The 25,202-nt window shown below is 39.3% G+C and overlaps 2 protein-coding genes across 3 annotated transcripts in view; one reads left to right on the plus strand and one right to left on the minus strand.

The window, feature by feature from the left end:
• The window catches only part of S100A1 (S100 calcium binding protein A1), a 61,205-nt gene extending 37,857 nt beyond the window's left edge, over positions 1–23,348 (minus strand). Inside the window, exons 1-2 of the mRNA XM_070766418.1 lie at positions 23,239–23,348; positions 5,647–5,841 (exon numbers count right to left, since the gene is read on the minus strand). The gene's annotated coding sequence lies outside the window, so the exon portion shown is untranslated. The remainder of the gene's footprint in view (positions 1–5,646; positions 5,842–23,238) is intronic.
• On the plus strand, positions 10,562–23,712 carry S100A16 (S100 calcium binding protein A16). 2 transcript variants are annotated; one of them, XM_070766413.1, is made up of 4 exons: positions 10,562–10,642; positions 10,817–10,914; positions 21,747–21,925; positions 23,312–23,712. In XM_070766413.1, exons 2-4 carry the CDS (start codon positions 10,908–10,910, stop codon positions 23,474–23,476), a joined length of 351 nt encoding a protein of 116 aa, XP_070622514.1. In that variant the 5' UTR covers positions 10,562–10,642; positions 10,817–10,907; the 3' UTR covers positions 23,477–23,712. The 2 variants fall into 2 exon arrangements, with proteins under 2 accessions (XP_070622514.1, XP_070622515.1); XM_070766414.1 differs by lacking the exon at positions 10,562–10,642 and having other exon boundaries at positions 10,801–10,914.
• Positions 23,713–25,202: the final 1,490 nt, after the last annotated feature.

Consider the following 25,202-nt stretch of genomic DNA (forward strand, 5'->3'; position numbering starts at 1 on the left):
TTGGAATAATACTGTGTTCAGTTCTGGAGACCTCACCTACAAAAAGATATTGACAAAATTGAATGGGTCCAAAGACGGGCTACAAGAATGGTGGAAGGTCTCAAGCATAAAACGTATCAGGAAAGACTTCATGAACTCCATCTGTAGAGTCTGGAGGACAGAAGGGAAAGGGGGGATATGATCGAAACATTTAAATATGTTAAAGGGTTAAATAAGGTCCAGGAGGGAAGTGTTTTTAATAGGAAAGTGAACACAAGAACAAGGGGGCACAATCTGAAGTTAGTTGGGGGAAAGATCAAAGGCAACATGAGAAAATATTATTTTACTGAAAGAGTAGTAGATGCTTGGAACAAACTTCCAGCAGACGTGGTTGGTCAATCCAAAGCAACTGAATTGAAACATGCCTGGGATAAACATAGATCCATCCTAAGATAAAATACAGGAAATAGTATAAGGGCAGACTAGATGGACCATGGGGTCTTTTTCTGCCGTCAGTCTTCTATGTTTCTATGTTTCTATGTGTTATTTGAGGATTCCCTTTATTTTTTTTTTTGAGCAGTATTATTTTGGTTTCCTGTTTTGAGTAGCGGGGTTGGTCTAGAAGACCTCCAGGGTCCCTCTCAACTCAGTCATTCTCTTAAGAGGGGCTGGGCCAGAGGGGTAAACCTCTTTCCTTGGGGTTTCTGTACCCCGGCTGTTGAGAAACTGGATTTCTCACTGTTGCCAGGGAGGAATGATCAGAGTTGGTAATTCGAAGCCACCAATTCTTAGGGGGTAAAAATGATAGCAATCTTCCAATATTTGAGGGGTTGCCCCCAAAGAAGTGGGGGGTCCACCTATTCTCCGAAGGAGAAGACGCAATGGATGGAAACTGCCCAAGGAGAGAATCAACCAGGAACTAAGGAGAAATTTCCCGACAGTCAGGACAAATAATGAGTGGAACAGCTTGCCACTAGAAGTTGGGAGGAGGAGGATTTTTTAAGAGGAGATTAGACAGCTGTTTGTCTGAAATAGTATAGGGTCTTCAGCTTCAGACTAGAGGACCTCCGAGTTCCCTTCTAATTCTGCCATTCTGTTAGAACTAAGGAGAAATTTCCTGACAGTGAGCACAATTAATCAGTGGAACGACTTGCCACTAGAAGTTGTGAATCCTTCAACACAGGAGGGTTTTTGAGAGATTAGACAGCCGTTGGTCCAGAATGATTTAGGGCAATGATGGTTCGCGTGCCAAAAGGTTGTGTATCCATTTGCTAGCACACACGTATGTGCCCACACCCATTCCTTCCCCCTCACCCATTGCGCGCTCCCCCACGCTGCCCCGGCGCACAATTTACCCCTCGTCCCCGCGCATGTGTATAGGCAAGGTAGATTGCGTCTGCACCAGGAGGTTTGATCCCCTTTCAGTTTGCCCAAGTTTGCCAAAGACACAAAGCCAGCCAGGCTTGCAAACTCACTCTCTTAAAGACGGGATCAGTTTATTAAACCATGACTACCCAGCATCCTGGTTTGGCGGCTCCTGTTCCAACAACTGACAATGTTTGATATCCTGGCTAAGTAAAGAAAGTAGTTTTGGAAGGATGTGTTTGTTCAATCCCCACAAGGATCAGAGGTAAAACATTAGAAGAAGAAAGAAGGGGAGGAGGAGGAGGAAGAAGAAGAAGAGAAAAAACAGAAGCAACAACCTTGACATACTTAAGAAGATTATCCAATTTTAGAAAAGACATCTGAGTTTAAGAAATGCACCTGATTTTAAGAAACTCATCTTATTTTAAGAAATGCATGCAATTTTAAGAAATACATCCAATTTTAAGAAATTGCATCCGATTCTAAGAAATTAAGAATTTTAAGAAACTCATCTGATTTTAAGAAATGCACCCAATTTTAAGAAACACCTCCGATTTTATGAAACACGTCTCGATTTTAAGAAATTGCATCCGATTTTAAGAAATCATCCGATTTTAAGAAATTGCATCCAATTTTAAGACATACATCCAATTTTAAGAAATGCATGCAATTTTAAGAAATTGCATCCGATTCTAAGAAATTAAGAATTTTAAGAAACTCATCTGATTTTAAGAAATGCATCCAATTTTAAGAAACACCTCCGATTTTAAGAAACACGTCTCGATTTTAAGAAATTGCATCCGATTTTAAGAAATCATCCGATTTTAAGAAATCATCCGATTTTAAGAAATTGCATCCAATTTTAAGACATACATCCAATTTTAAGAAATGCATGCAATTTTAAGAAATTGCATCCGATTTTAAGAAATTAAGAATTTTAAGAAACTCATCTGATTTTAAGAAATGCATCCAATTTTAAGAAACGCCTCCGATTTTAAGAAACACGTCTTGATTTTAAGAAATTGCATCTGATTTTAAGAAATCATCCGATTTTAAGAAATCATCCAATTTTACAAAATGCATGCAATTTTAAGAAATTGCATCTGATTTTAAGAAAATCATCTGATTTTAAGAAATGCACGCAATTTTAAGAAATTGCATCTGATTTTAAGAAACACGTCTTGATTTTAAGAAATTGCATCTGATTTTAAGAAATCATCTGATTTTAAGAAATTGCATCTGATTTTAAGAAACACGTCTTGATTTTAAGAAATTGCATCTGATTTTAAGAAAATCATCTGATTTTAAGAAATTGCATGCAATTTTAAGAAATTGCATCTGATTTTAAGAAACACGTCTTGATTTTAAGAAATTGCATCTGATTTTAAGAAATCATCTGATTTTAAGAAATTGCATCTGATTTTAAGAAACACGTCTTGATTTTAAGAAATTGCATCTGATTTTAAGAAAATCATCTGATTTTAAGAAATTGCATGCAATTTTAAGAAATTGCATCTGATTTTAAGAAACACGTCTTGATTTTAAGAAATTGCATCTGATTTTAAGAAATCATCCAATTTTACAAAATGCATGCAATTTTAAGAAATTGCATCTGATTTTAAGAAACTCATCTGATTTTAAGAAATTGCATCCAATTTTAAGAAATTGCATCTGGTTGTTAAGAAATTGCATCTGATTTTAAGAAATCATCCAATTTTACAAAATGCATGCAATTTTAAGAAATTGCATCTGATTTTAAGAAACTCATCTGATTTTAAGAAATTGCATCCAATTTTAAGAAATTGCATCTGGTTGTTAAGAAACTGCATCTGATTTTAAGAAACGCATCCGACTTTAAGAAATTGCAGCTTATTTTCAGAACCGCCTCCATGGCCCGAATCATCCCAACTTCCTCTCCAGATAAACCAGAAAAATTAGAGCTCTTGGTTTTTATTTTCCCGAAGCCGTTCCACTTCAGCGGTGAGCTTGCCACGCTCGGAATGCCGCCCAGCCCATAATTAACCCTGTAGAAACAGGAAATTTATTTTTCTTTTAGAAATCTCTGACGAGATTCTGTCACCTGTCTGTCATGTCCTGGTGCCTTTGCTCAGGTTTTGCTTTCGGATCTGAAATTTTTTTAAAAAGGGGTGCATGACTCAGAAACTTTGGGAGAAGAATGAGGAGTGACAGGTGGATTGCAACATCGCAGGCCCGGCGGGAAAAGTTGCATTCCAAACTTGGAAAAACGGGATGCCTCTGGGATTTTTTTGGGGGGGATCGTTTCGAGGTTTGACTCGGCTCACAGAATCAAATTCGATCGGTGTGAATCAGACGGCTTGATTCAGGCACATGAGAATTTATTTTTTTTGTGGGTGACCTGTGTGAATCCGCGTTATCGAGGTGACCTCAATTATGAGATCTTGGAAAAACGCCTCGGGGAGATCAGATAATCCACTGGAGAGGATGATCTCTGGGCTGAGTGAATTAAAACCCAGGAGATCCTCCAGTTTACGACCGCCAGAATTTCTATTCGAAGAGAGGCGGCGGTTTTAAGAAGTGGGCCTAGAAAGTTTAGAACTAAGACGCCTTAAACAAGATCCAAGTATTGCCCACAAGATCATATGCTGCAACGTCCTGCATGTCGGCGACGGCTTCAGCTTCAACCACAACAACACAAGAGCACGCAACAGATTTAAACTTAATATTAACCGCTCCAAACTTGACTGTAAAAAATATGACTTCAGCAACCGAGTTGTCGAAGCGTGGAACTCATTACCGGACTCCATAGTGTCATCCCCAAACCCCCAACCCTTTACCCTTAGATTATCCTTAGATTTTCCACGGTTGACCTATCCAGATTCCTAAGAGGTCAGTAAGGGGCGAGTACAAGTGCACTAGAGTGCCTTCCATCCCCTGTCCTATTGCTCTCCTATATCTCCTATACCTTTCTTCTATTCCTATATCTCTTCTTCTATTCTTTCATTGATAATAATAATTCCCTCAACGCTGTCAGACTTTCTACTGAATCTGCACTTCTATTCTACTAGTTTTTCTCATCATTCCTATCACCCATTTCCTCCCATGTTGACTGTATGACTGTAACTTGTTGCTTATATCCTAAGATTTTTATTAATATTGCTTCCTCGTTGCTTATTTGACCCCTATGACAATCATTAAGTGTTGCACCACATGATTCTTGACAAAAGTATATTTTATTTTATGTATGCTGAGAGCATCTGCACCAAGACAAATTCCTTGTGTGTCCAATCACACTTGGCCAATAAAATTCTATTCTATTCTATATGTTCTATTACTATACCTTCTTTTCTATTATTTCTTAGATATATTTTACTATGAGTATCTCCTCTATAACCTTCATCATGTATTTTACTATGTGTATATAGATGTATACCCACTAAAACCCTCATTGTGTATTGGACTAACTAACTAACTAACCAAATAAATAAATAAATAAATAAATAAATGGTGGACGATGTTATGATTTTATTTTATTCCTAAGTGAATTGTTGCGGGAGGTTCGGCGGACGAGACGGTCGTTAAACGAACGTGATTTCATCCTTGACTTAGAACCACAATTGAAAACGGCCGTTAAAGCGAGCTGGGCTAAACTGTACGACTTTTGTGCGACTAGTCCTCACACTTACAACCGTCGCGTATCAGGCCCATCGGAGTTACGACTACCGCTGAGCCCACTATTTAAGTCGCTAAGAGAAACAAAATTTCATGAAAACGAATTTGCCCGGTTCAACTACTATTTGTTAAGTGAACCCCCTGTAGCTGTTGTGAATGACACCGTTGTTAAGTGAATCCGGCCAAATTCCCCGGTTTTTCCGTTGCAATTTCGAACGGTCACTAAATGAACCATTGTTAAGTCTCTTATTCTGCCTTCTACGAGTGGATTTCCTCCGCTTTTGTTTAAAAACGCAACCATCCACCTTTCGCCCCCCAGCCACAGTGACGACTGACGTCAACCTCGGCGGCTCATTCCAGGCTGACTGAAAAGGAAATGCTTTTCCAATGAGGGCCGGCAATTAACCTGGGGAACTCCTTGCCACAGGATGTTCGCCACCGAAGGCCCGGAGAAGGCAGGGGGAGGACGAGTGGTAAAGCGTGCCAGCCTAGGACGGTCAGCCCTCTCCAGGAACGATAACAAATGATTTCGGGAGGCTGGAATGCCAAGGAACTCGCTCGCCAGATCTCAATCAATAGCTGCCTCGCATTCTTTCTCCGCATCATCCGCTCGGCAACCGGTTTTTGCAGATTGCAATCGTCTCCCCTTACCTCATCGCCCAAACCTCTGGGACGGCTTCCAAGGCTTCTTTCAAGAGGATCTGGCTGGCATGCCGGGTCGCCCCCACACCTCAGGCTTCCGGTCGACGGTCGGATTCTTCTGAATCCAATGGGATGAGTTCTTTCGGGTGGGTGGGGTTGATATCCTTGCTCGGACGTACGACGTGCGGCCTCTCCAGATGTTACCTGGGAAGGGATTTGAGAGAGGAGGGTGAGGGGCTTATTTTTGGGGGAGAACTATAGGTAGTGTTCGAGTTATGGCCACAATAGAATCCAAAACGTACGTTGCTAAATGGGGCATCTATTAAGAGAGGATCCAGTACAGGTAATACTCATGTTACAGCCACAATGGAATCCAAAATATACGTTGCAAAGTGAGACATTTATTTATTCTTTAAAAATATTAATTTTTTTTTTAAACAAGGCAATACAAAATACAAACAAATACAAAACATACAGTATATAAGGGGTTCTTTACCGCCCCTCTCTTAGCAGAAGTTGTTTCCCGGAGTTGATTATACTTCCAAATATTTGAAATTTTACAATTTACTTTCGTAAAACTTCTATAATATATATATATATTTATTTATTTATTGGATTTGTATGCCGTCCCTCTCCGGAGACTTGGGATGGCTAACAGCGACAATAAAACAGTGTACAATAGTAATTTGGTATTGATGATTAAAAATCCATTAATATAAAAACCAAACATACATACAGACATACCATGCATAGAATTGTAAAGGCCTAGGGGGAAAGAGGATCTCAATTCCCCCATGCCTGGCGGCAGAGGTGGGTTTTAAGTTGTTTACAAAAGGCAAGGAGGGTGGGGGCAGTTCTAATCTCTGGGGGGAGTTGGTTCCAGAGGGCCGGGGCCGCCACAGAGAAGGCTCTTCCCCTGGGTCCCGCCAGGCGACATTACTTAGTTATATCTCACCAATATATGTCAATTCTTAATTATTGAGAACTTTTCGTAAACGTCTATAATATATCTCGCCAATATATGTCAATTCTTAATTATTGAGAACTTTTCGTAAACTTCTATAATATATCTCACCAATATATGTCAATTCTTAATTATTGAGAACTTTTCGTAAACTTCTATAATATATCTCACCAATATATGTCAATTCTTAATTATTGAGAACTTTTCGTAAACTTCTATAATATATCCCACCGGTATTTTCCACAATTCTTTCTACTGAGATTTCTAAAATGATTCACTATTTACATATCTATATTATTACTTATTATGTTCTGTCTGTTATGCCAAGTGAGACATTTATTAAGGGGTGATCCACTATTGGTATTGCTCAAGTTACGGCCACAACGGAACCCAAAACATACATCGTTAAGTAAGACATTTATTAAAAGAGAATCTAGTACAGGTCGTGTTCATGTTACGTCCACAATGGAGCCCAAAACATACGTCGCTAAGTAAGACATTTATTAAGAGAGGATCTAGTACAGGTCGTATTCAAGTTACGGCCACAATGGGAACCCAAAACCTACGTTACTAAGTGAGGTTTTTGTCTTCCTGGTCTGCTCAGAAAGAGATCACACAAGTCAAACTTGGCGTGACAAACACACCCCATGACGCTTGCACAGGTGGCCAGAGATCTTGCCTCGCTCTGCCCGTAAAATCTCCTTTCTGCATAATCCCCCAAAAATCCCTCGGATTAAAACACCGAAAACTGCCTTGCCAGCCACCCGGAAAGAATGAGGCACCTGTCCCACCAAGGTGTGAATTGTTTACTAAGGAGGGTCAATAGGTGAAATCAATCAATAAAAACAACATTCTCATATAAAGCTACTCCCTGCCCAGTGCGGAGAAAAAGAGCCCTAAATAGTTGTCTCCATCCCCGATTAAAAAACAAAACAAAAACGCAATCGGTTTTAAATTCATGGTTCATATACAGTACATATAAACCCAAATATTTTGAATGCTGTCTGTCAAATATATATTATCTGATTGTCAAACATATATTATAGATAGATAGATAGGTAGGTAGGTAGGTAGGTAGACAGACAGACAGACAGACAGACAGACAGACAGATAAATAGATAGATAGATGATGTAGAGATAGATAGATAGGTAGGTAGGTAGATAGATAGATAAGTAGGTAGATAGATAGATAGATAGATAGATAGGTAGATAGGTAGGTAGGTAGGTAGGTAGGTAGATAAATAGGTAGGTAGGTAGATAGATAGATAAGTAGATAGGTAGGTAGATAGGTAGGTAGGTAGGTAGGTAGATAAATAGGTAGGTAGGTAGATAGATAGGTAGGTAGGTAGGTAGATAAATAGGTAGGTAGGTAGGTAGGTAGGTAGATGGATAGATAGATAGATAGATAGATAGGTAGGTAGGTAGGTAGATAGATAGATAGATAGATAGATAGATAGATAGATAGATAGATAGATAGATAGATATAATATATATATTTATACACACACACACACATATTTACGGAGTCTACGGAGAGGGGCGGCATACAAATCTAATTAATAATAATAATAATAATAATAATAATAATAATAATATATAAAACAGACAGATGTATTGAAAATATTTCTGTGTATATACACTGCTCAACAAAATAAAGGGAACTCTCAAATAACACATCCTAGATCTGAATGAATGAAATATTCTCATTGAATCCTTTGTTCTGTACAAAGTTGAATGTGCACAACAGCAGGTGAAATTGATTGACAATCAGTGTTGCTTCCTACCTGGACAGTTTGATTTCACAGAAGTTTGATTTACTTGGAGTTATATTGTGTTGTTTAAGTGTTCCATTTATTTTTTTTGAGCAGTGTATATATGAATTTAAAATCCATTGTGTTTTAAAAAAAACCAACACTGTGAAATATATATTATCTAACTGTCAAATATATATTATAGATAGATATAGACAGATAAATAGATTATATATATAGATCTAAATAGTCTACTATTTCGCTTTCAAAATATTTGTGGGCTATGAAAATCCAGCTCTAGAGGGCAGCAAAGGGGTGGCGTGTTTAGCCTCGTTCCTGCCCTCTGGTGGATCTTCCCATTAACTGCAGCCGATATAGGACTGGGCTCAGGGATGAAATCTGGAGAACTAGTAGTGGAGATTTTGAATAGTTTGGAGAAGTTTGGAGAAGTTTGGGATTTTACAGTATCCTTCCTCTGCCACACCCACCAAGGCACACCCACAGAACCGGTAGTAAAAAAAATTGGATTTCACTACTGGCTGGGCTCTTGTAGGTTAAAAGAGGCTGCAAATTCAGCCCATTGGCTTAGCTGCTTTGAATCTCGAGAGCCCTCTCCTTTAAAGGCAGAAACGGCTATAAAGAGAGACTGAAGTTTGTGGGAATTCCTTAGCCAATAAACCCAGCACTATTTGCATGTAAATAAATGTGTTTGGTATCTTTAATATCCCTTGTATTTTTGTGTGCGTGCATTTTGGCAATATTGTGTGTGTGTGTGGAGGGGGGGGATTTGAAGCAATCTGACGATAGATAGATAGATAGATAGATAGATAGATAGATAGATAGATAGATAGATATAAAGATAGATAGATAGATAGATATAAAGATAGATAGATAGATAGATAGATAAAGCAAGAGAGAGAGATACATAGATGATAAATGATAGAGTTAGGTAGAGAGAAATGGAGGGATAGAAAGATAGACAGAGGTGATAAATAAGAGAGAAGGGGGAAGCTAATGGTAGGTAGGTAGGTAGGTAGACATACATACATACATACAGACAAATAGATATAGAGACAGAGAAACAGACAAATGGACAGATACATAGACAGAGATAGATAGAAATAGATGATAAATAGAGTTTGATAGAGAGATGTATATATATACAGAGAGAGAGAAAGAGAGAGAGGTGTAGATAGAGGTGTAGATAGGTAGGTAGGTAGGTAGGTAGATAGACAGACAGACAGACAAATAGATATAGAGACAGAGAAACAGACAATCCGACAGATACATAGACAGAGATAGATAGAAATAGATGATAAATAGAGTTTGATAGAGAGATGTATGTAAATACAGAGAGAGAGAAAGAGAGAAAGAGGTGTAGGTAGGTAGGTTGGTTGGTAGGTAGGTAGGTAGATAGATAGAGAGAGAGAGAGAAAGAGGTGTAGGTAGGTTGGTAGATAGATAGGTAGGTAGGTAGAGAGAGAGAAAGAGAAAGAGGTGTAGGTAGGTTGGTAGATAGATAGGTAGGCAGGTAGGTAGATAAGATAGATAGAGAGAGAGAGAGAGAGAGAGAGAGAGAGAGAAAGAGGTGTAGGTAGGTTGGTAGGTAGGTAGGTAGAGAGAGAGAAAGAGAAAGAGGTGTAGGTAGGTTGGTAGGTAGATAGGTAGGTAGGTAGGTAGATAGGTAGGTAGGTAGGTAGGTCTATCTGTCTGTCTGTCTGTCTATCTCTTTATCTATCTAGACACACAGGCAGACAGACAGACAGACACCAGTAGATGTAGACAGAAGACAGAGGGTGGGGGAGAAAGGGAGATGAGAGATAGAAAGAGATATACAGATGCCTGGCATCCTAATTAAACCAGGAACAAAGGCAGGAAAAAACTTCAGCAGCTTTTCAATTTCAGAGGCCCTCTCCAAATCTGGAACTGATTAACCAACAGCCTCCGAGGTGCGGCCTCTTTGCTCATTCAGGATTGACGAGAACAATGTTGTGTTTTTGGGATGTGTCTCCACAGCAGCCAGCTGTCGAGGGAGTGGCTCGGGAGAATGCGAGGGATCTGTGTTTGCCAATCTCCGAAATATATCCCAGGTCGCCTGTCCCTCCCTCCCTCCAAAAATCCCCTCCAAACTGTGCGTTTTTTATTTTTTATTTTTTATTTCTTCAAGCCTGGCCCTCGACTGTCCCCTCCTGGAGGCCAGGGGCATCCTATCTGACCGGCTTCGTCCCGTGGCGGCGGTGCCAAGCCCTGAAGATGATTTGGCAATGATGCCATGCAGAGATCCAAGGGGGTTAGTCAAGAGGAACACCCCAAAGTTGGCAGGAGGAGGAGTGGTGGCGAAAGAGGGAAGATGGGAAGGGAATTTTTCCTCTTTAAAAAAAGCAAACCAATCCTGGTCTCGTGATTCAGGGGGCCGGGCGTAACTTTGGATGGGAGTTACAAACTCTCTCTCTCTCTCAAATAGACCAGTTTGGTAAACAGAGGCGAGTCGGACGGGCCAAGCAGACAAGCCAGGATCGGAGAAGCCGTCGGAGCCCAGCTGCAAACCCACCAAAATGCCGGGTAAGAAACAAGAGGCTTTTGTGGCACATATACACACACACAAATAGTCGCATTGTGGGTGGGTGAGCAGGCAGGGGTCCCTTTCAAAGACAGAGAAGTTTTAAGCAGGGCGAGCATTTGCGAATGGCCTGTCAGTCCATCAGGTCTGCCTGTCAGTCAGTCCATCGATTGACGGGACGTCACCCGCGGATGAATTCACACAAACGAACAGATTTCAGATGCGCCAAATTGGGAAAGAAAGAATTGGAGAGAAAGAAGGAAAAGTTTTGGTTTGTTTTTTTTAAAAGGATCAGACATGACTTAAGAGAAACTTATTTTGTTTTTACTTATCTATTTGTTTTGTCAAATACGTATTTGTGGTACACGAAGATATAATAATATTTATATACATGATACCAGTAAAAGAGAAACATTAGGAGAGGGGACGAAAGTCTTACACCTTGTGGATGGATTCTCACAACCGAAATGAGAAACGAGTGTTGGGTTTTCGATGGGGCAATGCCACTGTTTTTCTCGATGGGCAGGAAAATAGGGAGGGAATTTAAGATTTTCCTTTATTTCTTTGGGGATTGGGAGAATTTATTTATTGTCCTTTATTTCTTTGGGGATTGGGAGAATTTATTTATTGTCCTTTATTTCATTGGGGATTGGGAGAATTTATTTATTTTCCTTTATTTCTTTGGGGATTGTTAGAATTTATTTATTTTCCTTTATTTCTTTGGGGACTGGGAGAATTTATTTATTTTCCTTTATTTCTTTGGGGATTGGGATAATTTATTTATTGTCCTTTATTTCTTTGGGGATCGGGATAATTTATTTATTTTCCATTATTTCTTTGGGGATTGGGAGAATTTATTTATTTTCCATTATTTCTTTGGGGATCGGGATAATTTATTTATTTTCCTTTATTTCTTTGGGGATTGGGAGAATTTATTTATTTTCCATTATTTCTTTGGGGATCGGGATAATTTATTTATTTTCCTTTATTTCTTTGGGGATTGAGATAAATTTTTTTTTTTTTTTTTAATTTCTTTGGGAAGCGAAGTCTGTTTAGTGTCGGTTTGACCTGGGCTTTGGAGAAGGTCTTGTGAGCCCGGTTTTGTTCTTCGCAAAATAAGAGGAAAATTGGCACCCCTTCCTACTATTTTATTATTATATTGTATTTTTGTACGCCGAGTCTGCGAGAAGGGCGGCCTATTAATCTAATAAATCAATGAATTAATTAATTAATGCTCCCCCAGCCCGCAATAATCCAACTCCTCCAAACTTCGCAGTCTGTTGAAATCAGGCCAACCAAGTTCAAACTTGTCTCAAAGTTTTGCTAATAACACCCGGTCTAGAATTTAAAAGGAGAGAGAAAGGGGGAGAAATAAATTAGAGTTTTTCACTTGTTCGGGCAAATTTTCTGCAACTTGGTGCCCTCCAGACCCAGCAACCTATTCTAGAGACTGCCTGGATTTGGGGCTTCTGGGATTTGTAGTCCTCCTCCTCCAGACACGAGCTTCCCAGGATGGGGACAGCGTTGAATTAATGCGACGTTTCATTTGCTTTCAAGGCTGTTTATTATTTTGGAAGCTGCCTCCAGTAGCAATTATACAACAATGTCCCGTTCCTGGGTGTAATCTTTTCTTAAAATAATAATAATAATAACAATAATAATGGAAGAGGGATTATTAATTTGATAGCTTTCTGACGTGCCTGAAGGGTGCTGGTTTTCTGCCCATGTTTAAGAAAAACCAGATAGGGAAGATTTGGAGACTCAGAATTGGTTCAATTCAGAATTGGACAAAAGGAGCCATAAACTTGACTTGCTTAATGACCGTCTTGCTTAGCAATGGAGATTCCGGTCATAACTGGAGGAACCATCCCCCCTCCTCCTCAAGTCATTTAATCCAAAGCAAATGGCACTCTGGGGTAGACTTCTGCTAACTAGGGAGGCTCCATTGGGTTATTTGGCACCCGATAAAACCTCTCCCGCATTAAACTCGCTTTCCTCGCCCTCGGCACCACATCCGCGTTAAGGATTATTACGGGGCTGCTCCCAAGGCAAGGATGATGGTCACTGTAGCCTTAGAGCGGGAATCCCCACGTTGGGACCTTGAGGAAAAATTTAAAGACAGGCTGTGGCTTTCCCTACCTTGTGGCCATGAGTTCCACAAGCTCTACCAAAAGGAAGGGTTTCCTGTTGACAGGAACCAGGGCAAACGTGAGCAATTCTGTTGCTAATTCGAGTTATTACACAGGGCAAATCAATCAATCAATCAATCAACCTACCTATCTATCTAACCACCCATATTTCTCTATCTATGTATATCTGTCTATCTATCTATCCATCCAACCATCCATCCATTCATATTTCTCCATCTATGTATGTATGTATATACAGTATTAATGTATCCATCCATCCATCTCTCTCATATCTATCTGCATATCTATCTATCCATCCATCCATCTCTCTCTCTGTCTGTCTATCCATCCATACACCCACCCACCCACATTTCTCTCCCTCCCTCCCACCTCATCTCTATCTCTCTATCTTTCTCTCAGTCTCTATCCATCTATCCATCCCTCCCTCCATCCATCTCTCTCTTTCACTCTCTCATATCTATCTGTTTATCTATTTATCTCTCTCTCTCTCTCTAATCTCTCTCTATGTATCTATGTATCTATGTATCTATCTATCATCTATCTGTCTGTCTATCTATCTATCTCCTATATCAATCTATCTATCTATCTATCTATCTATCTATCTATCTATCTATCTATCTAGCATCTATCTCTCCATTTCATATTTATTATCTATCATCTTTACTTCTTCTTTTCTATTTATCATCATCATCATCATTATTATTATTATTATTAATTAGATTTGTATCATCTTCTTCCTGCCTCTTTTCTATTATCTTTCCATCTCTCCGCTTGTCTGTCTGTCCATTTATCTATCTGTCCGTCACCCACCCATCCATCCTTGGCATCCCCAGAGTCTTAGGACTGAATCGAACTCGGAACCCGCCCCTCAGCCAAGAACCATGTCGTTCTGCCCCCCCCTTGATTTCGAACGACTTCGCTCTCTTTAATATTTTCTTTTTTCCCTTTATCGTTCATCCATCACACAGCTTGGCTGCCGAGAGCCGCTCGCTTTTAAAAATGGGGAGCGAAAATCCCCTTTTTCTGCTTAAAAAAAATAAACAGGCTGAAAATCAACTTTGCAGGGGTAGGGTGGGAGGGGGGAAAAGAAGAGTAAAAAAACCTCAGCAAACTTCCAGCAAACAGACCCTCCCTACAGGGAAATTAAAGGAAAATAAAGCAGCAGTTAAAACAATCACACCTTGAAAATTAAAAAGACAGCAGAATTACAAAAGGGAGCGACGCCCCGATTGCTCACACCGCCTGTCTGGAATTGGGAAATCGGGAGGGAACGAAGAGGATTCATTGTACAGAAATGGCTGGAATTCACCCAGGCAGTCCTCGACTTACGACAAGTTCATTTAGTGACGCACAAATCCCAGTGACCGGTTAGGTCCCACAGAGTTGGCCTTCTCCAGGTCCCGTCGACTAAACAATGTCGTTTGGCGGGACCCAGGAGAAGAGCCTTCTCTGTGGCGGCCCCGACCCTCTGGAACCAGCTCCCCCCGGAGATTAGAACTGCCCCCACCCTCCTTGCCTTTCGTAAAGTTCTTAAGACCCATCTCTGCCGTCAGGCATGGGGGAACTGAGACATCTCCTCCGGGCCTATACAGTTTATACATGGAATGTTTGTGTGTTTGTTTGCTTTTAATAATGGGGTTTTTAGTGTTTTTAAATTATTAGATTTGTTCTTACATTGTTCTTGTTATTGTTGTGAGCCGCCCAGAGTCTACGGAGAGGGGCGGCGTACAAATCTAATAAATAAATGAATGAATGAATGAATGAATGAATGAATGAATGAATGAATGAATAAATAAATAAACAAACAAACAAACAAACAAACAAACAAATAAGACTGTTCAAAGACTGTTGGGAAAAAAAACCCCAACAACGTCTGATTAACATTTTTCACACTTACGACCAGCTGCGGCATTGCCCGCGGTCACATGATCAGAATTCGGGTGCTTGGCAACGGTCAAACGATTGGGGGGGGGGTTGTCACACGATCCCCTTTTGTGACCTTCAAGGTCTACAGGGGAAGCCAAATTTGTTTAATGACTGTTTGGCTCGCGTCACTAACAACTATGATTCACTTAACAGCCGTGGCAACAAAAGGTCATAGAACGGGGAAAAATTGACTTCATGTTTCAACTGCTCGACAAAGGTTTTTGGGCTCGACATCGGTTGCATGTCAAGGACTACCTAAATTTTAATTTGCAAGGTTTTCCCTTCCTGGAAAAAGATGCAAAAATTGGAATATTTATTCTTTGCGGAGGGAGAGATCTGATCTCCCCAGAGAAGCGTTTCAATTTAAATTAAAAAGTGTAGCTGCAAGAAACCGATTTGGGAGGTTTTTGAAACAAATGCAGAATATAAACTATCCTGGTCCTTGGAAAGGAATCAATGTAAACAGGCCAAATGAAAAGAAAACGCTGAACTTTTGAGAAAGTTCATGCAACAAATGATGTTTTCCTCAACCTCACGAACAAAAACGTTGATTTTTTTTTAATTTTTTGCAAGAGTTGCTTTAATGGGCCACTTACCAAAAAACCCGTCCATGGCAACGGAAGACAACGGTGGTCTGTTTGGGTGAAAGAAAAAAGAGAGAAAAAAAAGAAAAATAGGATTAGGAAAAAAAAAAGAAGAAATTGACTTCCTAAAAAATAAATAAGGAAATGATCCTATGACATTTAGTTGTATGGGGGAGGGAAATTAGGATATTTTTTTTTCTGTACAAGCGAATGGCCTGGGATTAATTTTTTTATTTAAAGCATAAAATGTAAATACAGTGATACCTCTACCTAAAAATGCCTCTACTTACAAAATTTTCAAGATAATCAGGTGTTCAAGATTTTTTTTGCCTCTTCTCAAGAACCATTTTCCACTTACAAACCCGAGCCTCCAAAACTGTAACTGGGAAAAAGCAGGGAGAAGCCTCCGTGGGGCCTCTCTAGGAATCTCCTGGGAGGAAACAGGGCCAGAAAAGGTGGGGAGAAGTCTCCATGGGGCCTCTCTAGGAATCTCCTGGGTGGAAACAGGGCCGGAAAAGGCAGGGAGAAGCCTCCGTGGGGCCTCCCTAGGATTCTCCTGGGAGGAAACAGGGATGGAAAAGGCAGGGAGAAGCCTCCGTGGGGCCTCCCTAGGATTCTCCTGGGAGGAAACAGGGATGGAAAAGGCAGGGAGAAGCCTCTGTGGGGCCTCTCTAGGAAATCTCCTGGGAGGAAACAGGGCCGGAAAAGGTGGGAAGAAGCCTCCATGGGGCCTCTCTAGGAATCTCCTGGAAGGAAACAGGGCCTCCACCTTCCCTGTGGTTTCCTCAATTGCACGCATTATTTGCTTTTATATTGATTCCTATGGGAAAAATTGCTTCTTCTTACAAACTTAAGAACCTGGTCACGAAACAAATTAAGTTCGCAAGTAGAGGTACCACTGTATCTGGATCGACAGTAGCGACGAGTCTGCAAATATCAAATAGACCATTTGGTTTTAGCAACCGCTCGAAAATCCCATCATCCCTGGCTGGTCCTCGCAGCTACGACCGTTGGGGCTCCCCATTTGCAGCCTTCTCAGCTGGCTTCCCACGAGTTAATGGGGAAAGTTTGGATTTTATTATTATTATTTATTAGATTTGTATGCCACCCCTCTCCGTAGACTCCGCAGCTGCAAAAACGGGGGCAAAATTGGCTGTAAAATCCCACAATACTCACTTAGCCTTGCTTAGCCAGAGCAATTCTACTTCCAGCGGTGTTCGTAATTTGATGGCAAATGATAATGGGATAATGATTCGGTTGGGTTAAATCAATTTTTTTCAAACTTGGCCCCTTTAAGAGGTACTGGCTGGGGGCCAAGTTTTTGACCCTTGCTGGGCTAAATAATTACCGTATTTCCTTGTGTTTTTCCAAGCCCACCAGAGATCAGGGGGAAAACATTATTGTTTTGTTTCTGGGTATAAATTTTTTATTTTTTTCTCCAACATGAAATAAAACATACATAAGTCTACGGAGAGGAGCGGCATACAAATCTAATAAATAAGTAAGTAAGTAAGTAAGTAAGCAAGCAAGCAAACAAACAAACAAACAAACAAATAAAATTTACAAAATAAAATAAAATAAAATAAAATAATATAATATAAAAGAAATACAGCGTCCATGCCTAAAGATATTAATATGTACTGCTCAAAAAAAATAAAGGGAACACTCCTAGATCTGAATGAATGAAATATTCTCTTTGAATATTTCATTTGCACAACTATTCCATTGGCACAACAGCCTGTGAAATTGACCGTCAATCAGTGTTGCTTCCTAAGAAGACAGTTTGATTTCACAGAAGTTTGATTGACTTGAAGTTATATTCTGTTTTTTAAGTGTTCCCTTTATTTTTTTTGAGCAGTGTATATAACATTCCCTTCTTAAACAGAAGGCCGAAGTAAGCTGGTTATAACTTATAAAGCCCTTCATGGCACCGGACCAGATTATCTCAGGGACTGCCTTCTACCACACGAATCCCAGCAACCAGTTAGGTCCACAGAGTGGGTCTTCTCCGGGTCCCGTCAACTAAACAATGTCGCTTGGCAGGACCCAGGGGAAGAGCCTTCTCTGTGGCGGCCCTGGCCCTCTGGAACCAACTCCCCCCCCCCCGAGATTAGAATTGCCCCCACCCTCCTTGCGCTTTCGTAAGCTTCTTAAAACCCACCTTTGCCGCCAGGCATGGGGGAACTGAGATACTCTTTCCCTCTAGGCTTTTACAATTTTATGCCTGGTATATCTGTACGTATGTTTGGTTTTATAATAAAGGTTTTTAACTGTTTTAATATTAGATTGTTTATATGCTGTTTTTATTACTGTTGTTAGCCGCCCCGAGTCTACGGAGAGGGGCGGCATACAAATCCAATAGATAGATAGATAGATAGGTAGGTAGGTAGGTAGGTAGGTAGGTAGGTAGGTAGGTAGATAGATAGATAGATAGATAGATAGATAGATAGATAGATAGATAGAAAGATAGATAGATAGATAGAAAGATAGATAGATAGATACATAGATAGATAAACAAACAAACAAACAAACAAACAAACAAATTTTAATATATTTTAACAGATACGGGCACTATTTATAGAAGAAGATAGATATCGAATTTTAGTTTGTGCTCTTATAAACAAGAGCTCTGGAACTGAGTTAAATTTAAAAGGTTTAGAAATGGACGAGAGGGTGATACGTGAGAAAAATAGTTGTTTGACGTAAGAAGGGAATGTTATATACTGTTTTTTCCCCCCTTTTGAGTTGTGGCCAACGGATGTACCCATTTCACAGATAGGGAAAAAAAACCCAGAGACAGCTCTTACTCTGGGAAATCCGAAGAGAATCCAAAACGCCCCGTTTCTGAGGGCAGGTCGTAACTCGAAATATGCCGTCTCGGGAGGAGGCAGCTAGAGAAACGGGCTCGACTGGAGTTACGCAAAGAACGCGGCAACTCCTTCGTTGCAATGGGGTGGGTGTGTCCCCCTCCTACAGGATCCGGTTCCTCCTCCTCCTCCTTCGGGGACAAATTCTTTGGGGCGTGTCCAAACCCCCCACTTTCCCAGGATCTGAATTTGTGACTTAACATTGTTGTTACTGACTTCACAACTGCAGCAACAGCAGGGGGTTGGACTAGAAGACCTCCAATGTCCCATTCTATTCCATTCCATTCCATTTTCTGTTCTGTTCTATTCTATTTTGTATTCTATTCTCTATCTAATCTATTCTATTCTGTTCTGTTCTAATTCTATTCTATTCTAATTCTATTCTATTCTAATTCTATTCTATTCTAATTCTATTCTGTTCTATTCTATTCTAATTCTATTCTATTCTAATTCTACTATTTTATTCTAATTCTAATTCTATTTCTATTTCTATTTCTTTGTATTTTATTCTATTCTCTATCTATTCTATTATATTCTGTTCTGTTCTAATTCTATTCTATTCTAATTCTATTCTATTCTAATTCTATTCTATTCTAATTCTATTCTGTTCTATTCTATTCTATTCTAATTCTATTCTATTTTATTCTAATTCTAATTCTATTTCTATTTCTTTGTATTTTATTCTATTCTCTATCTATTCTATTATATTCTAATTCTAATTCTATTCTATTCTAATTCCATTTCTAATTCTATTCTGTATCTATTCTGTTCTATTCTAATTCTATTCTGATTCTATTTTAATTCTACTCTAATTCTATTCTAATTTTTATTCTAATTCTAATTCTTTGTATTTTATTATATTCTCTATCTATTCTATTATATTCTAATTCTAATTCTATTATATTCTAATTCCATTTCTAATTCTATTCTGTATCTATTCTGCTCTATTCTAATTCTATTCTGATTCTATTTTAATTCTACTCTAATTCTATTCTATTATATTCTAATTCTAATTCTATTCTATTCTAATTCCATTTCTAATTCTATTCTGTATCTATTCTGCTCTATTCTAATTCTATTCTAATTCTACTCTAATTTTTATTCTAATTCTAATTCTATTTCTATTTCTTTGTATTTTAATCTATTCTCTATCTATTCTATTTTAATTCTAATTCTATTCTATTCTAATTCCATTTCTAATTCTATTCTGCATCTATTCTGTTCTATTCTAATTCTATTCTATTTCTATAATTCTATTCTAATTTTTATTCTAATTCTAATTCTATTTCTATTTCTTTGTATTTTATTCTATTCTCTATCTATTCTATTCTTATTCTAATTCTAATTCTATTCTATTCTAATTCCCTTTCTAATTTCTATATTTAATTCGAATTCTAGCACCATCAAATTTAACCAGCACAATGTTGGCCGAGTAAACAAACATTCAAAGCTAGGTTTCTTTACCTGTTGTATTAATTTTCAATTAAAAAAAAATATTTTTCCCACCGTTGCTGGTGAAAAAAAAGACAACCACCACCAGAGAAATAACCCCAAGCTTTGTTAGGTTTTTGCAAAAAGAACGCAACCCCGCAGAAACCCACGCCTGTCCCAAATGACAAGCAACACAAAAAACTCCAGACAGACCAGAATTGCAAGCTCAATCACAAGCCCGAATCAAATCCACATCAAAACAGACAAGAAACTGTGGTTATTATTTTTTTAAACAAGCAGAGATTTACATTTTCCTTTTTAACTCACTCAGGACTTTGTTCGACCACAAAAAAAAAATATTGAGATATTCCCTATGGCATTTTTCCCTGCCCCGACATGGGAGTCGTCCAATTTTTATTTTTTTTTGCAAAATTTGCACAAAGCCGCTGGGTTGGCATCCCAAAATAGATATTTGCCCCTAAGTTTACACACCTGGCGTGGGAACAACTTCTCAATTTGCAATTTGCAACCATGCAGTCCTCGAGTTACAACCCACATTGAGCCCAGCCGTTCCCGTTACTAAGCGAGACATTGGCTAAGTGAGCTTTGGACTTGTTGGAAGACCTTCCTGCTCACAGTTGTTCAGCAGAAGGGGAAAAAAAGTTTTTGCCAGGCTGGTTGGATTTAATCCAAGCTGCTAGTCCTCAGGAAGGAAGCCAGAGGGAGCCAGTAGCTGAAATTTCATGCGTCCATCAGGGGTGAGCTGCTTCGAAAGGATCACGTTTCCGAATTTGGAAATGGAGCTATCTAGGCAGGCGTGTAAATTTTATTTCGTTCATTTATATAAAGTGATTTACATAAGCAGGTCCAAGGTCCCTTCCAGCTTTTAAAAAAAATTATTATTGTTGTTGTTGTTGTTGTTGTTATTATTACTAGTATTATTATTAGTAGTAGTAGTAGTATTAAAAGTATTAAGTAGTAAATGACTCAACTGCTCATCATATATTCTCCTTTCCTTTCTTCTTTCCTCTAATTCTTTCCTTCTTTCTTTCTCTTTCCTTCCTTCCTTCTTTCTCTTTCTTTCCTTCCTTCCTTCTTTCTCTTTCTTTCTTTCTTTCTTTCCTTCCTTCCTTTTTTCTCTTTCTTTCTTTCCTTCCTTTCTTCCTTTCTTCCTTCTTTCTTTCTCTTTCCTTCCTTCTTTCTTTCTCTTTCTTTCCTTCCTTCCTTCTTTCTCTATCTTTCCTTCCTTCCTTCTTTCTTTCTCTTTCTTTCTTTCTCTCACCTATTTTATTCTTTCTTTCCTTCCTTTCTTCCTTCCTTCCTTCTTTCTTTCTCTTTCCTTCCTTCTTTCTTTCTCTTTCTTTCCTTCCTTCCTTCTTTCTCTATCTTTCCTTCCTTCCTTCTTTCTCTTTCTTTCTTTCTTTCTTTCCTTCCTTCCTTCCTTTTTTCTCTTCCTTTCTTTCCTTCCTTTCTTCCTTCCTTCTTTCTTTCTCTTTCCTTCCTTCTTTCTTTCTCTTTCTTTCCTTCCTTCCTTCTTTCTCTATCTTTCCTTCCTTCCTTCCTTCTTTCTTTCTCTTTCTTTCTTTCTCTCACCTACTTTATCCTTCCTGCTTTTATGTTTTTTTATTTCATGCCTTTTTATGTTCCCGTTTTATTTTTCCTTTTGCTATTCGGTTGCTTTTCCTTTGATTTCCTCTTTGCTGAAGACCGTAGCCTGAATCTCACATATTCTCCCTGAATAATTACAGGCAGAAGCTTCCTATTGCACCGAGGAAGCTCTTAATTTTATTCATTTCACAAAGTGGGAAGGGCACCAACAGGTGATCAAAGTTTTTCTCTTTGTTTTTTTACACCACCACCACCACCCCGTTTGCAGGAACCAAAGGCAGCATGAGGGTGACCACAGACTCTTCGGAGCTCGAGTGGGCGATCCAGACCCTGGTGAAGAATTACGACAAATATTCCGGCAAAGGATGTTGTTGCCGTAGACGGCGCGGGATCAGCAAATCCGATTTCAGAAAAATGCTGAGTCACGAACTGAACCACATGTTGACGGTGAGGGAGGCGGCTCCTTGAACTCGGGGTCCCGTCCGGATTTGGGCTCAAAAGGAGAAGGACATCTGTTTTTTGTCCCATCCTAACCCACGGCGTGAAAGTTATCGCGCCTCGGTCAATGTTTCTTATAACCTTGAGAACTTTAAAGACAGTTGGACTTCATCTTCCAGAATTCCCTAGCCAGCTTTGCTCAGGCTGGGGGAATTCTGGGAGTTGAAGTCCACTTGTCTTCAAGTTGCCAACTTAAAGAAACACTGCCTTGTCTCATCAAATTAGCATTATCCTTCGAGTCTTCGGAGAGGAGTGGCATAAAAACCCAATGGATGGATGGATGGATGGATGGATGAGATAGGTAGGTAGGTAGATAGATAGATGAGATAGATAGATGAGATAGATAGATAGATAGATGAGATAGGTAGGTAGGTAGATAGATAGATAGATGAGATAGATAAATAAGATAGATGAGATAGATAGATAGATAGATAGATAGATAGATAGATAGAGAGAGAGAGAGAGAGAGAGAGAGAGACAGATAGATAATTGGCAGGAATCATATCAAAGCTACTCTGGGGGTTGAAGTCCAGTCGTCTTAAAAGTTGCTAAGCTTGAAAAACACGGCTATTTATATTTTCTGGGACTTCAACTCCCAGAATTCCCCAGCCAGCTTTGCTGATAGCTTTGATAATATTCATCTCAATAACACTAATATATATATATACTACTCCAAAAAAAAAAATGAAGGGAACCCTCAACATCTTAGATCTGAATGAATAAAATATTCTCACCGAATACTTCATTCTGTACAAAGTTGAGTGTACACAACAGCAGGTGAAATTGATTGTCAATCAGCGTTGCTTTCTAAGTGGGACAGTTGGATTTCACAGAAGTTTGATTTGCTTGGAGTTATATTGTGTTGTTTAAGTGTTCCCTTTATTTTTTTGAGCAGTATGTGTGTGTATGCACAACATATTTTTGCTGAATAATTAAAAGGAAGGGAAACTAGTATAGATATATAGATATATTTGTTTTCGTAGATTTTCAGAGGTATAGGTGTGTATTTGATGTGTTTGGGTTTTTTTCCTGTGTACTGAGAGTGTTTTTGCGATGTTTCAACGAGCTCGCACTTTTTTCTTAGTTCGCAGCAGCGCAAAGCCCAAGATACCAGCCGGAAGATGACGAGTGTGATCTCGTCGAAACATCACAAAAACACTCTCGAAATACGGGGGGAAACCCCGAACACCCCAAATACACGAAACCAACTAGAACCAGCTAAGGATCCCAACTCCAATATTAAAGACAAAACATATACTCACCCCTGAAATGAATGGGAATGAGTTTTTCTTATCTGCCCGATGACAGGTTTTTCCTCTGTTTCCTTCCCTCCAGGACACCAAGAACAGGCAGGCGGCCGATAAACTGATCTGCGACCTGGATGAGAATCAAGACGGGGAGATCAACTTCGACGAGTATTGGAACTTGATCGGCGGTATCGCCAGCCCCATCTCCTGCCTGATCCGACAGCAAGAGGAGAGCGAGAAATTCAAAAAATAAAGGCGGCTGTTGAATCCCAGGGAGATAGTCTACTGTAATCACCCCAAAAGCCCTTCGCCCCCCACTTTTAACCCGCCACGTTCCTTGCATTTGAAAATGGATAATCATAAGAATAAACCCAGGTGGGGGGGGGGAAATCTGAGGCAAGGAAAGGAGTAGGGGATGTCTTGGAAATTAAGGGACCTGTCAAACTGTGAATGACCCTGCAATAAAGATTGGTACCTCAAAACCCAGAACTGCTTCCAATTTCTTTGCAAAATCTTTGCAATGTTTCCAAATGGAAAATAATGCACTTGGGGAAAAGGAATCCTCAATCTGAGTATTGCATTGGCAGTTCTATGTTAGCAAAAACTTCAGAAGAGAAGGATTTATGGGTAGTGACTTTTGACAGTCTCAAAATGGGTGAGCAGTGTGGTCGGGCGGTAGGAAAAGCAAGTAGGATGCTTGGCTGCATAGCTAGAGGTATAACAAGCAGGAAGAGGGAGATTGTGATCCCCTTATATAGAGCGCTGGTGAGACCACATTTGGAATAATACTGTGTCCAGTTCTGGAGACCTCACCTACAAAAAGTTATTGACAAAATTGAACAGGTCCAAAGACGGGCTACAAGAATGGTGGAAGGTCTTAAGCATAAAACATATCAGGAAAGACTTCATGAACTCAATCTGTATAGTCTGGAGGACAGAAGGGAAAGGGGGGACATGATCGAAACATTTAAATATGTTAAAGGGTTAAATAAGGTTGAGGAGGGAAGTGTTTTTAATAGGAAAGTGAACACAAGAACAAGGGGACACAATCTGAAGTTAGTTGGGGGAAAGATCAAAGGCAACATGAGAAAATATTATTTTACTGAAAGAGTAGTAGATCCTTGGAACAAACTTCCAGCAGACGTGGTTGGTAAATCCACAATAACTGAATTTAAACATGCCTGGGATAAACATATATCCATTGTAAGATAAAATACAGGGAATAGTATAAGGGCAGACTAGATGGACCAGGAGGTCTTTTTCTGCCGTCAGTCTTCTATGTTTCTATGTTCTATGTTTCTATCTTTCTCCTCACAGAAGCTTCCAGTCCTCATTATTATTATTATTATTATTATTATTATTATTATTATTATTATTATTATTATTTATTAGATTTGTATGCCGCCCCTCTCCGAAGAGCCTTAGCAATAGCCTTTAGACTTATACACGCTTCATCCTGCTTTTACAGAATCAGCAGATTTTATTTATTTATTTATTCATTCATTCATTCAATTTTTATGCCGCCCTTCTCCTTAGACTCAGGGCGGCTTACAACATGTTAGCAATAGCACTTCTTAACAGAGCCAGCCTATTGCCCCCACAATCCGGGTCCTCATTTTACCCACCTCGGAAGGATGGAAGGCTGAGTCAACCTTCAGCCAGTTTATTTATTTGTCAAACAAGTACATATTAACATAACACAACATAAGTAGAACATAGTAATAGAAAGGATAATAAGACAGTAGGACAGGGACATTAGGCACAAAAGTGCACTTACGCACGCCCCTTACAGACCTCTTAGAAAAAGGGAGAGGTCAATTGTAGATAATGTAAGGTTGAAGATTTTGGGGTTGGGGGAGGCAACAACAGAGTCAGGTAATCAGACGCCCCGAGTTTACGGAGAGGGGCAGCATACAAATGTAATGAATGAATGAATGAATGAATGAATGAATGAATGAATGAATGAATGAATGAATGAA

Source organism: Erythrolamprus reginae, chromosome 13 (genome assembly GCF_031021105.1).
Source record: "Erythrolamprus reginae isolate rEryReg1 chromosome 13, rEryReg1.hap1, whole genome shotgun sequence".
Taxonomy (NCBI): domain Eukaryota; kingdom Metazoa; phylum Chordata; class Lepidosauria; order Squamata; family Dipsadidae; genus Erythrolamprus; species Erythrolamprus reginae.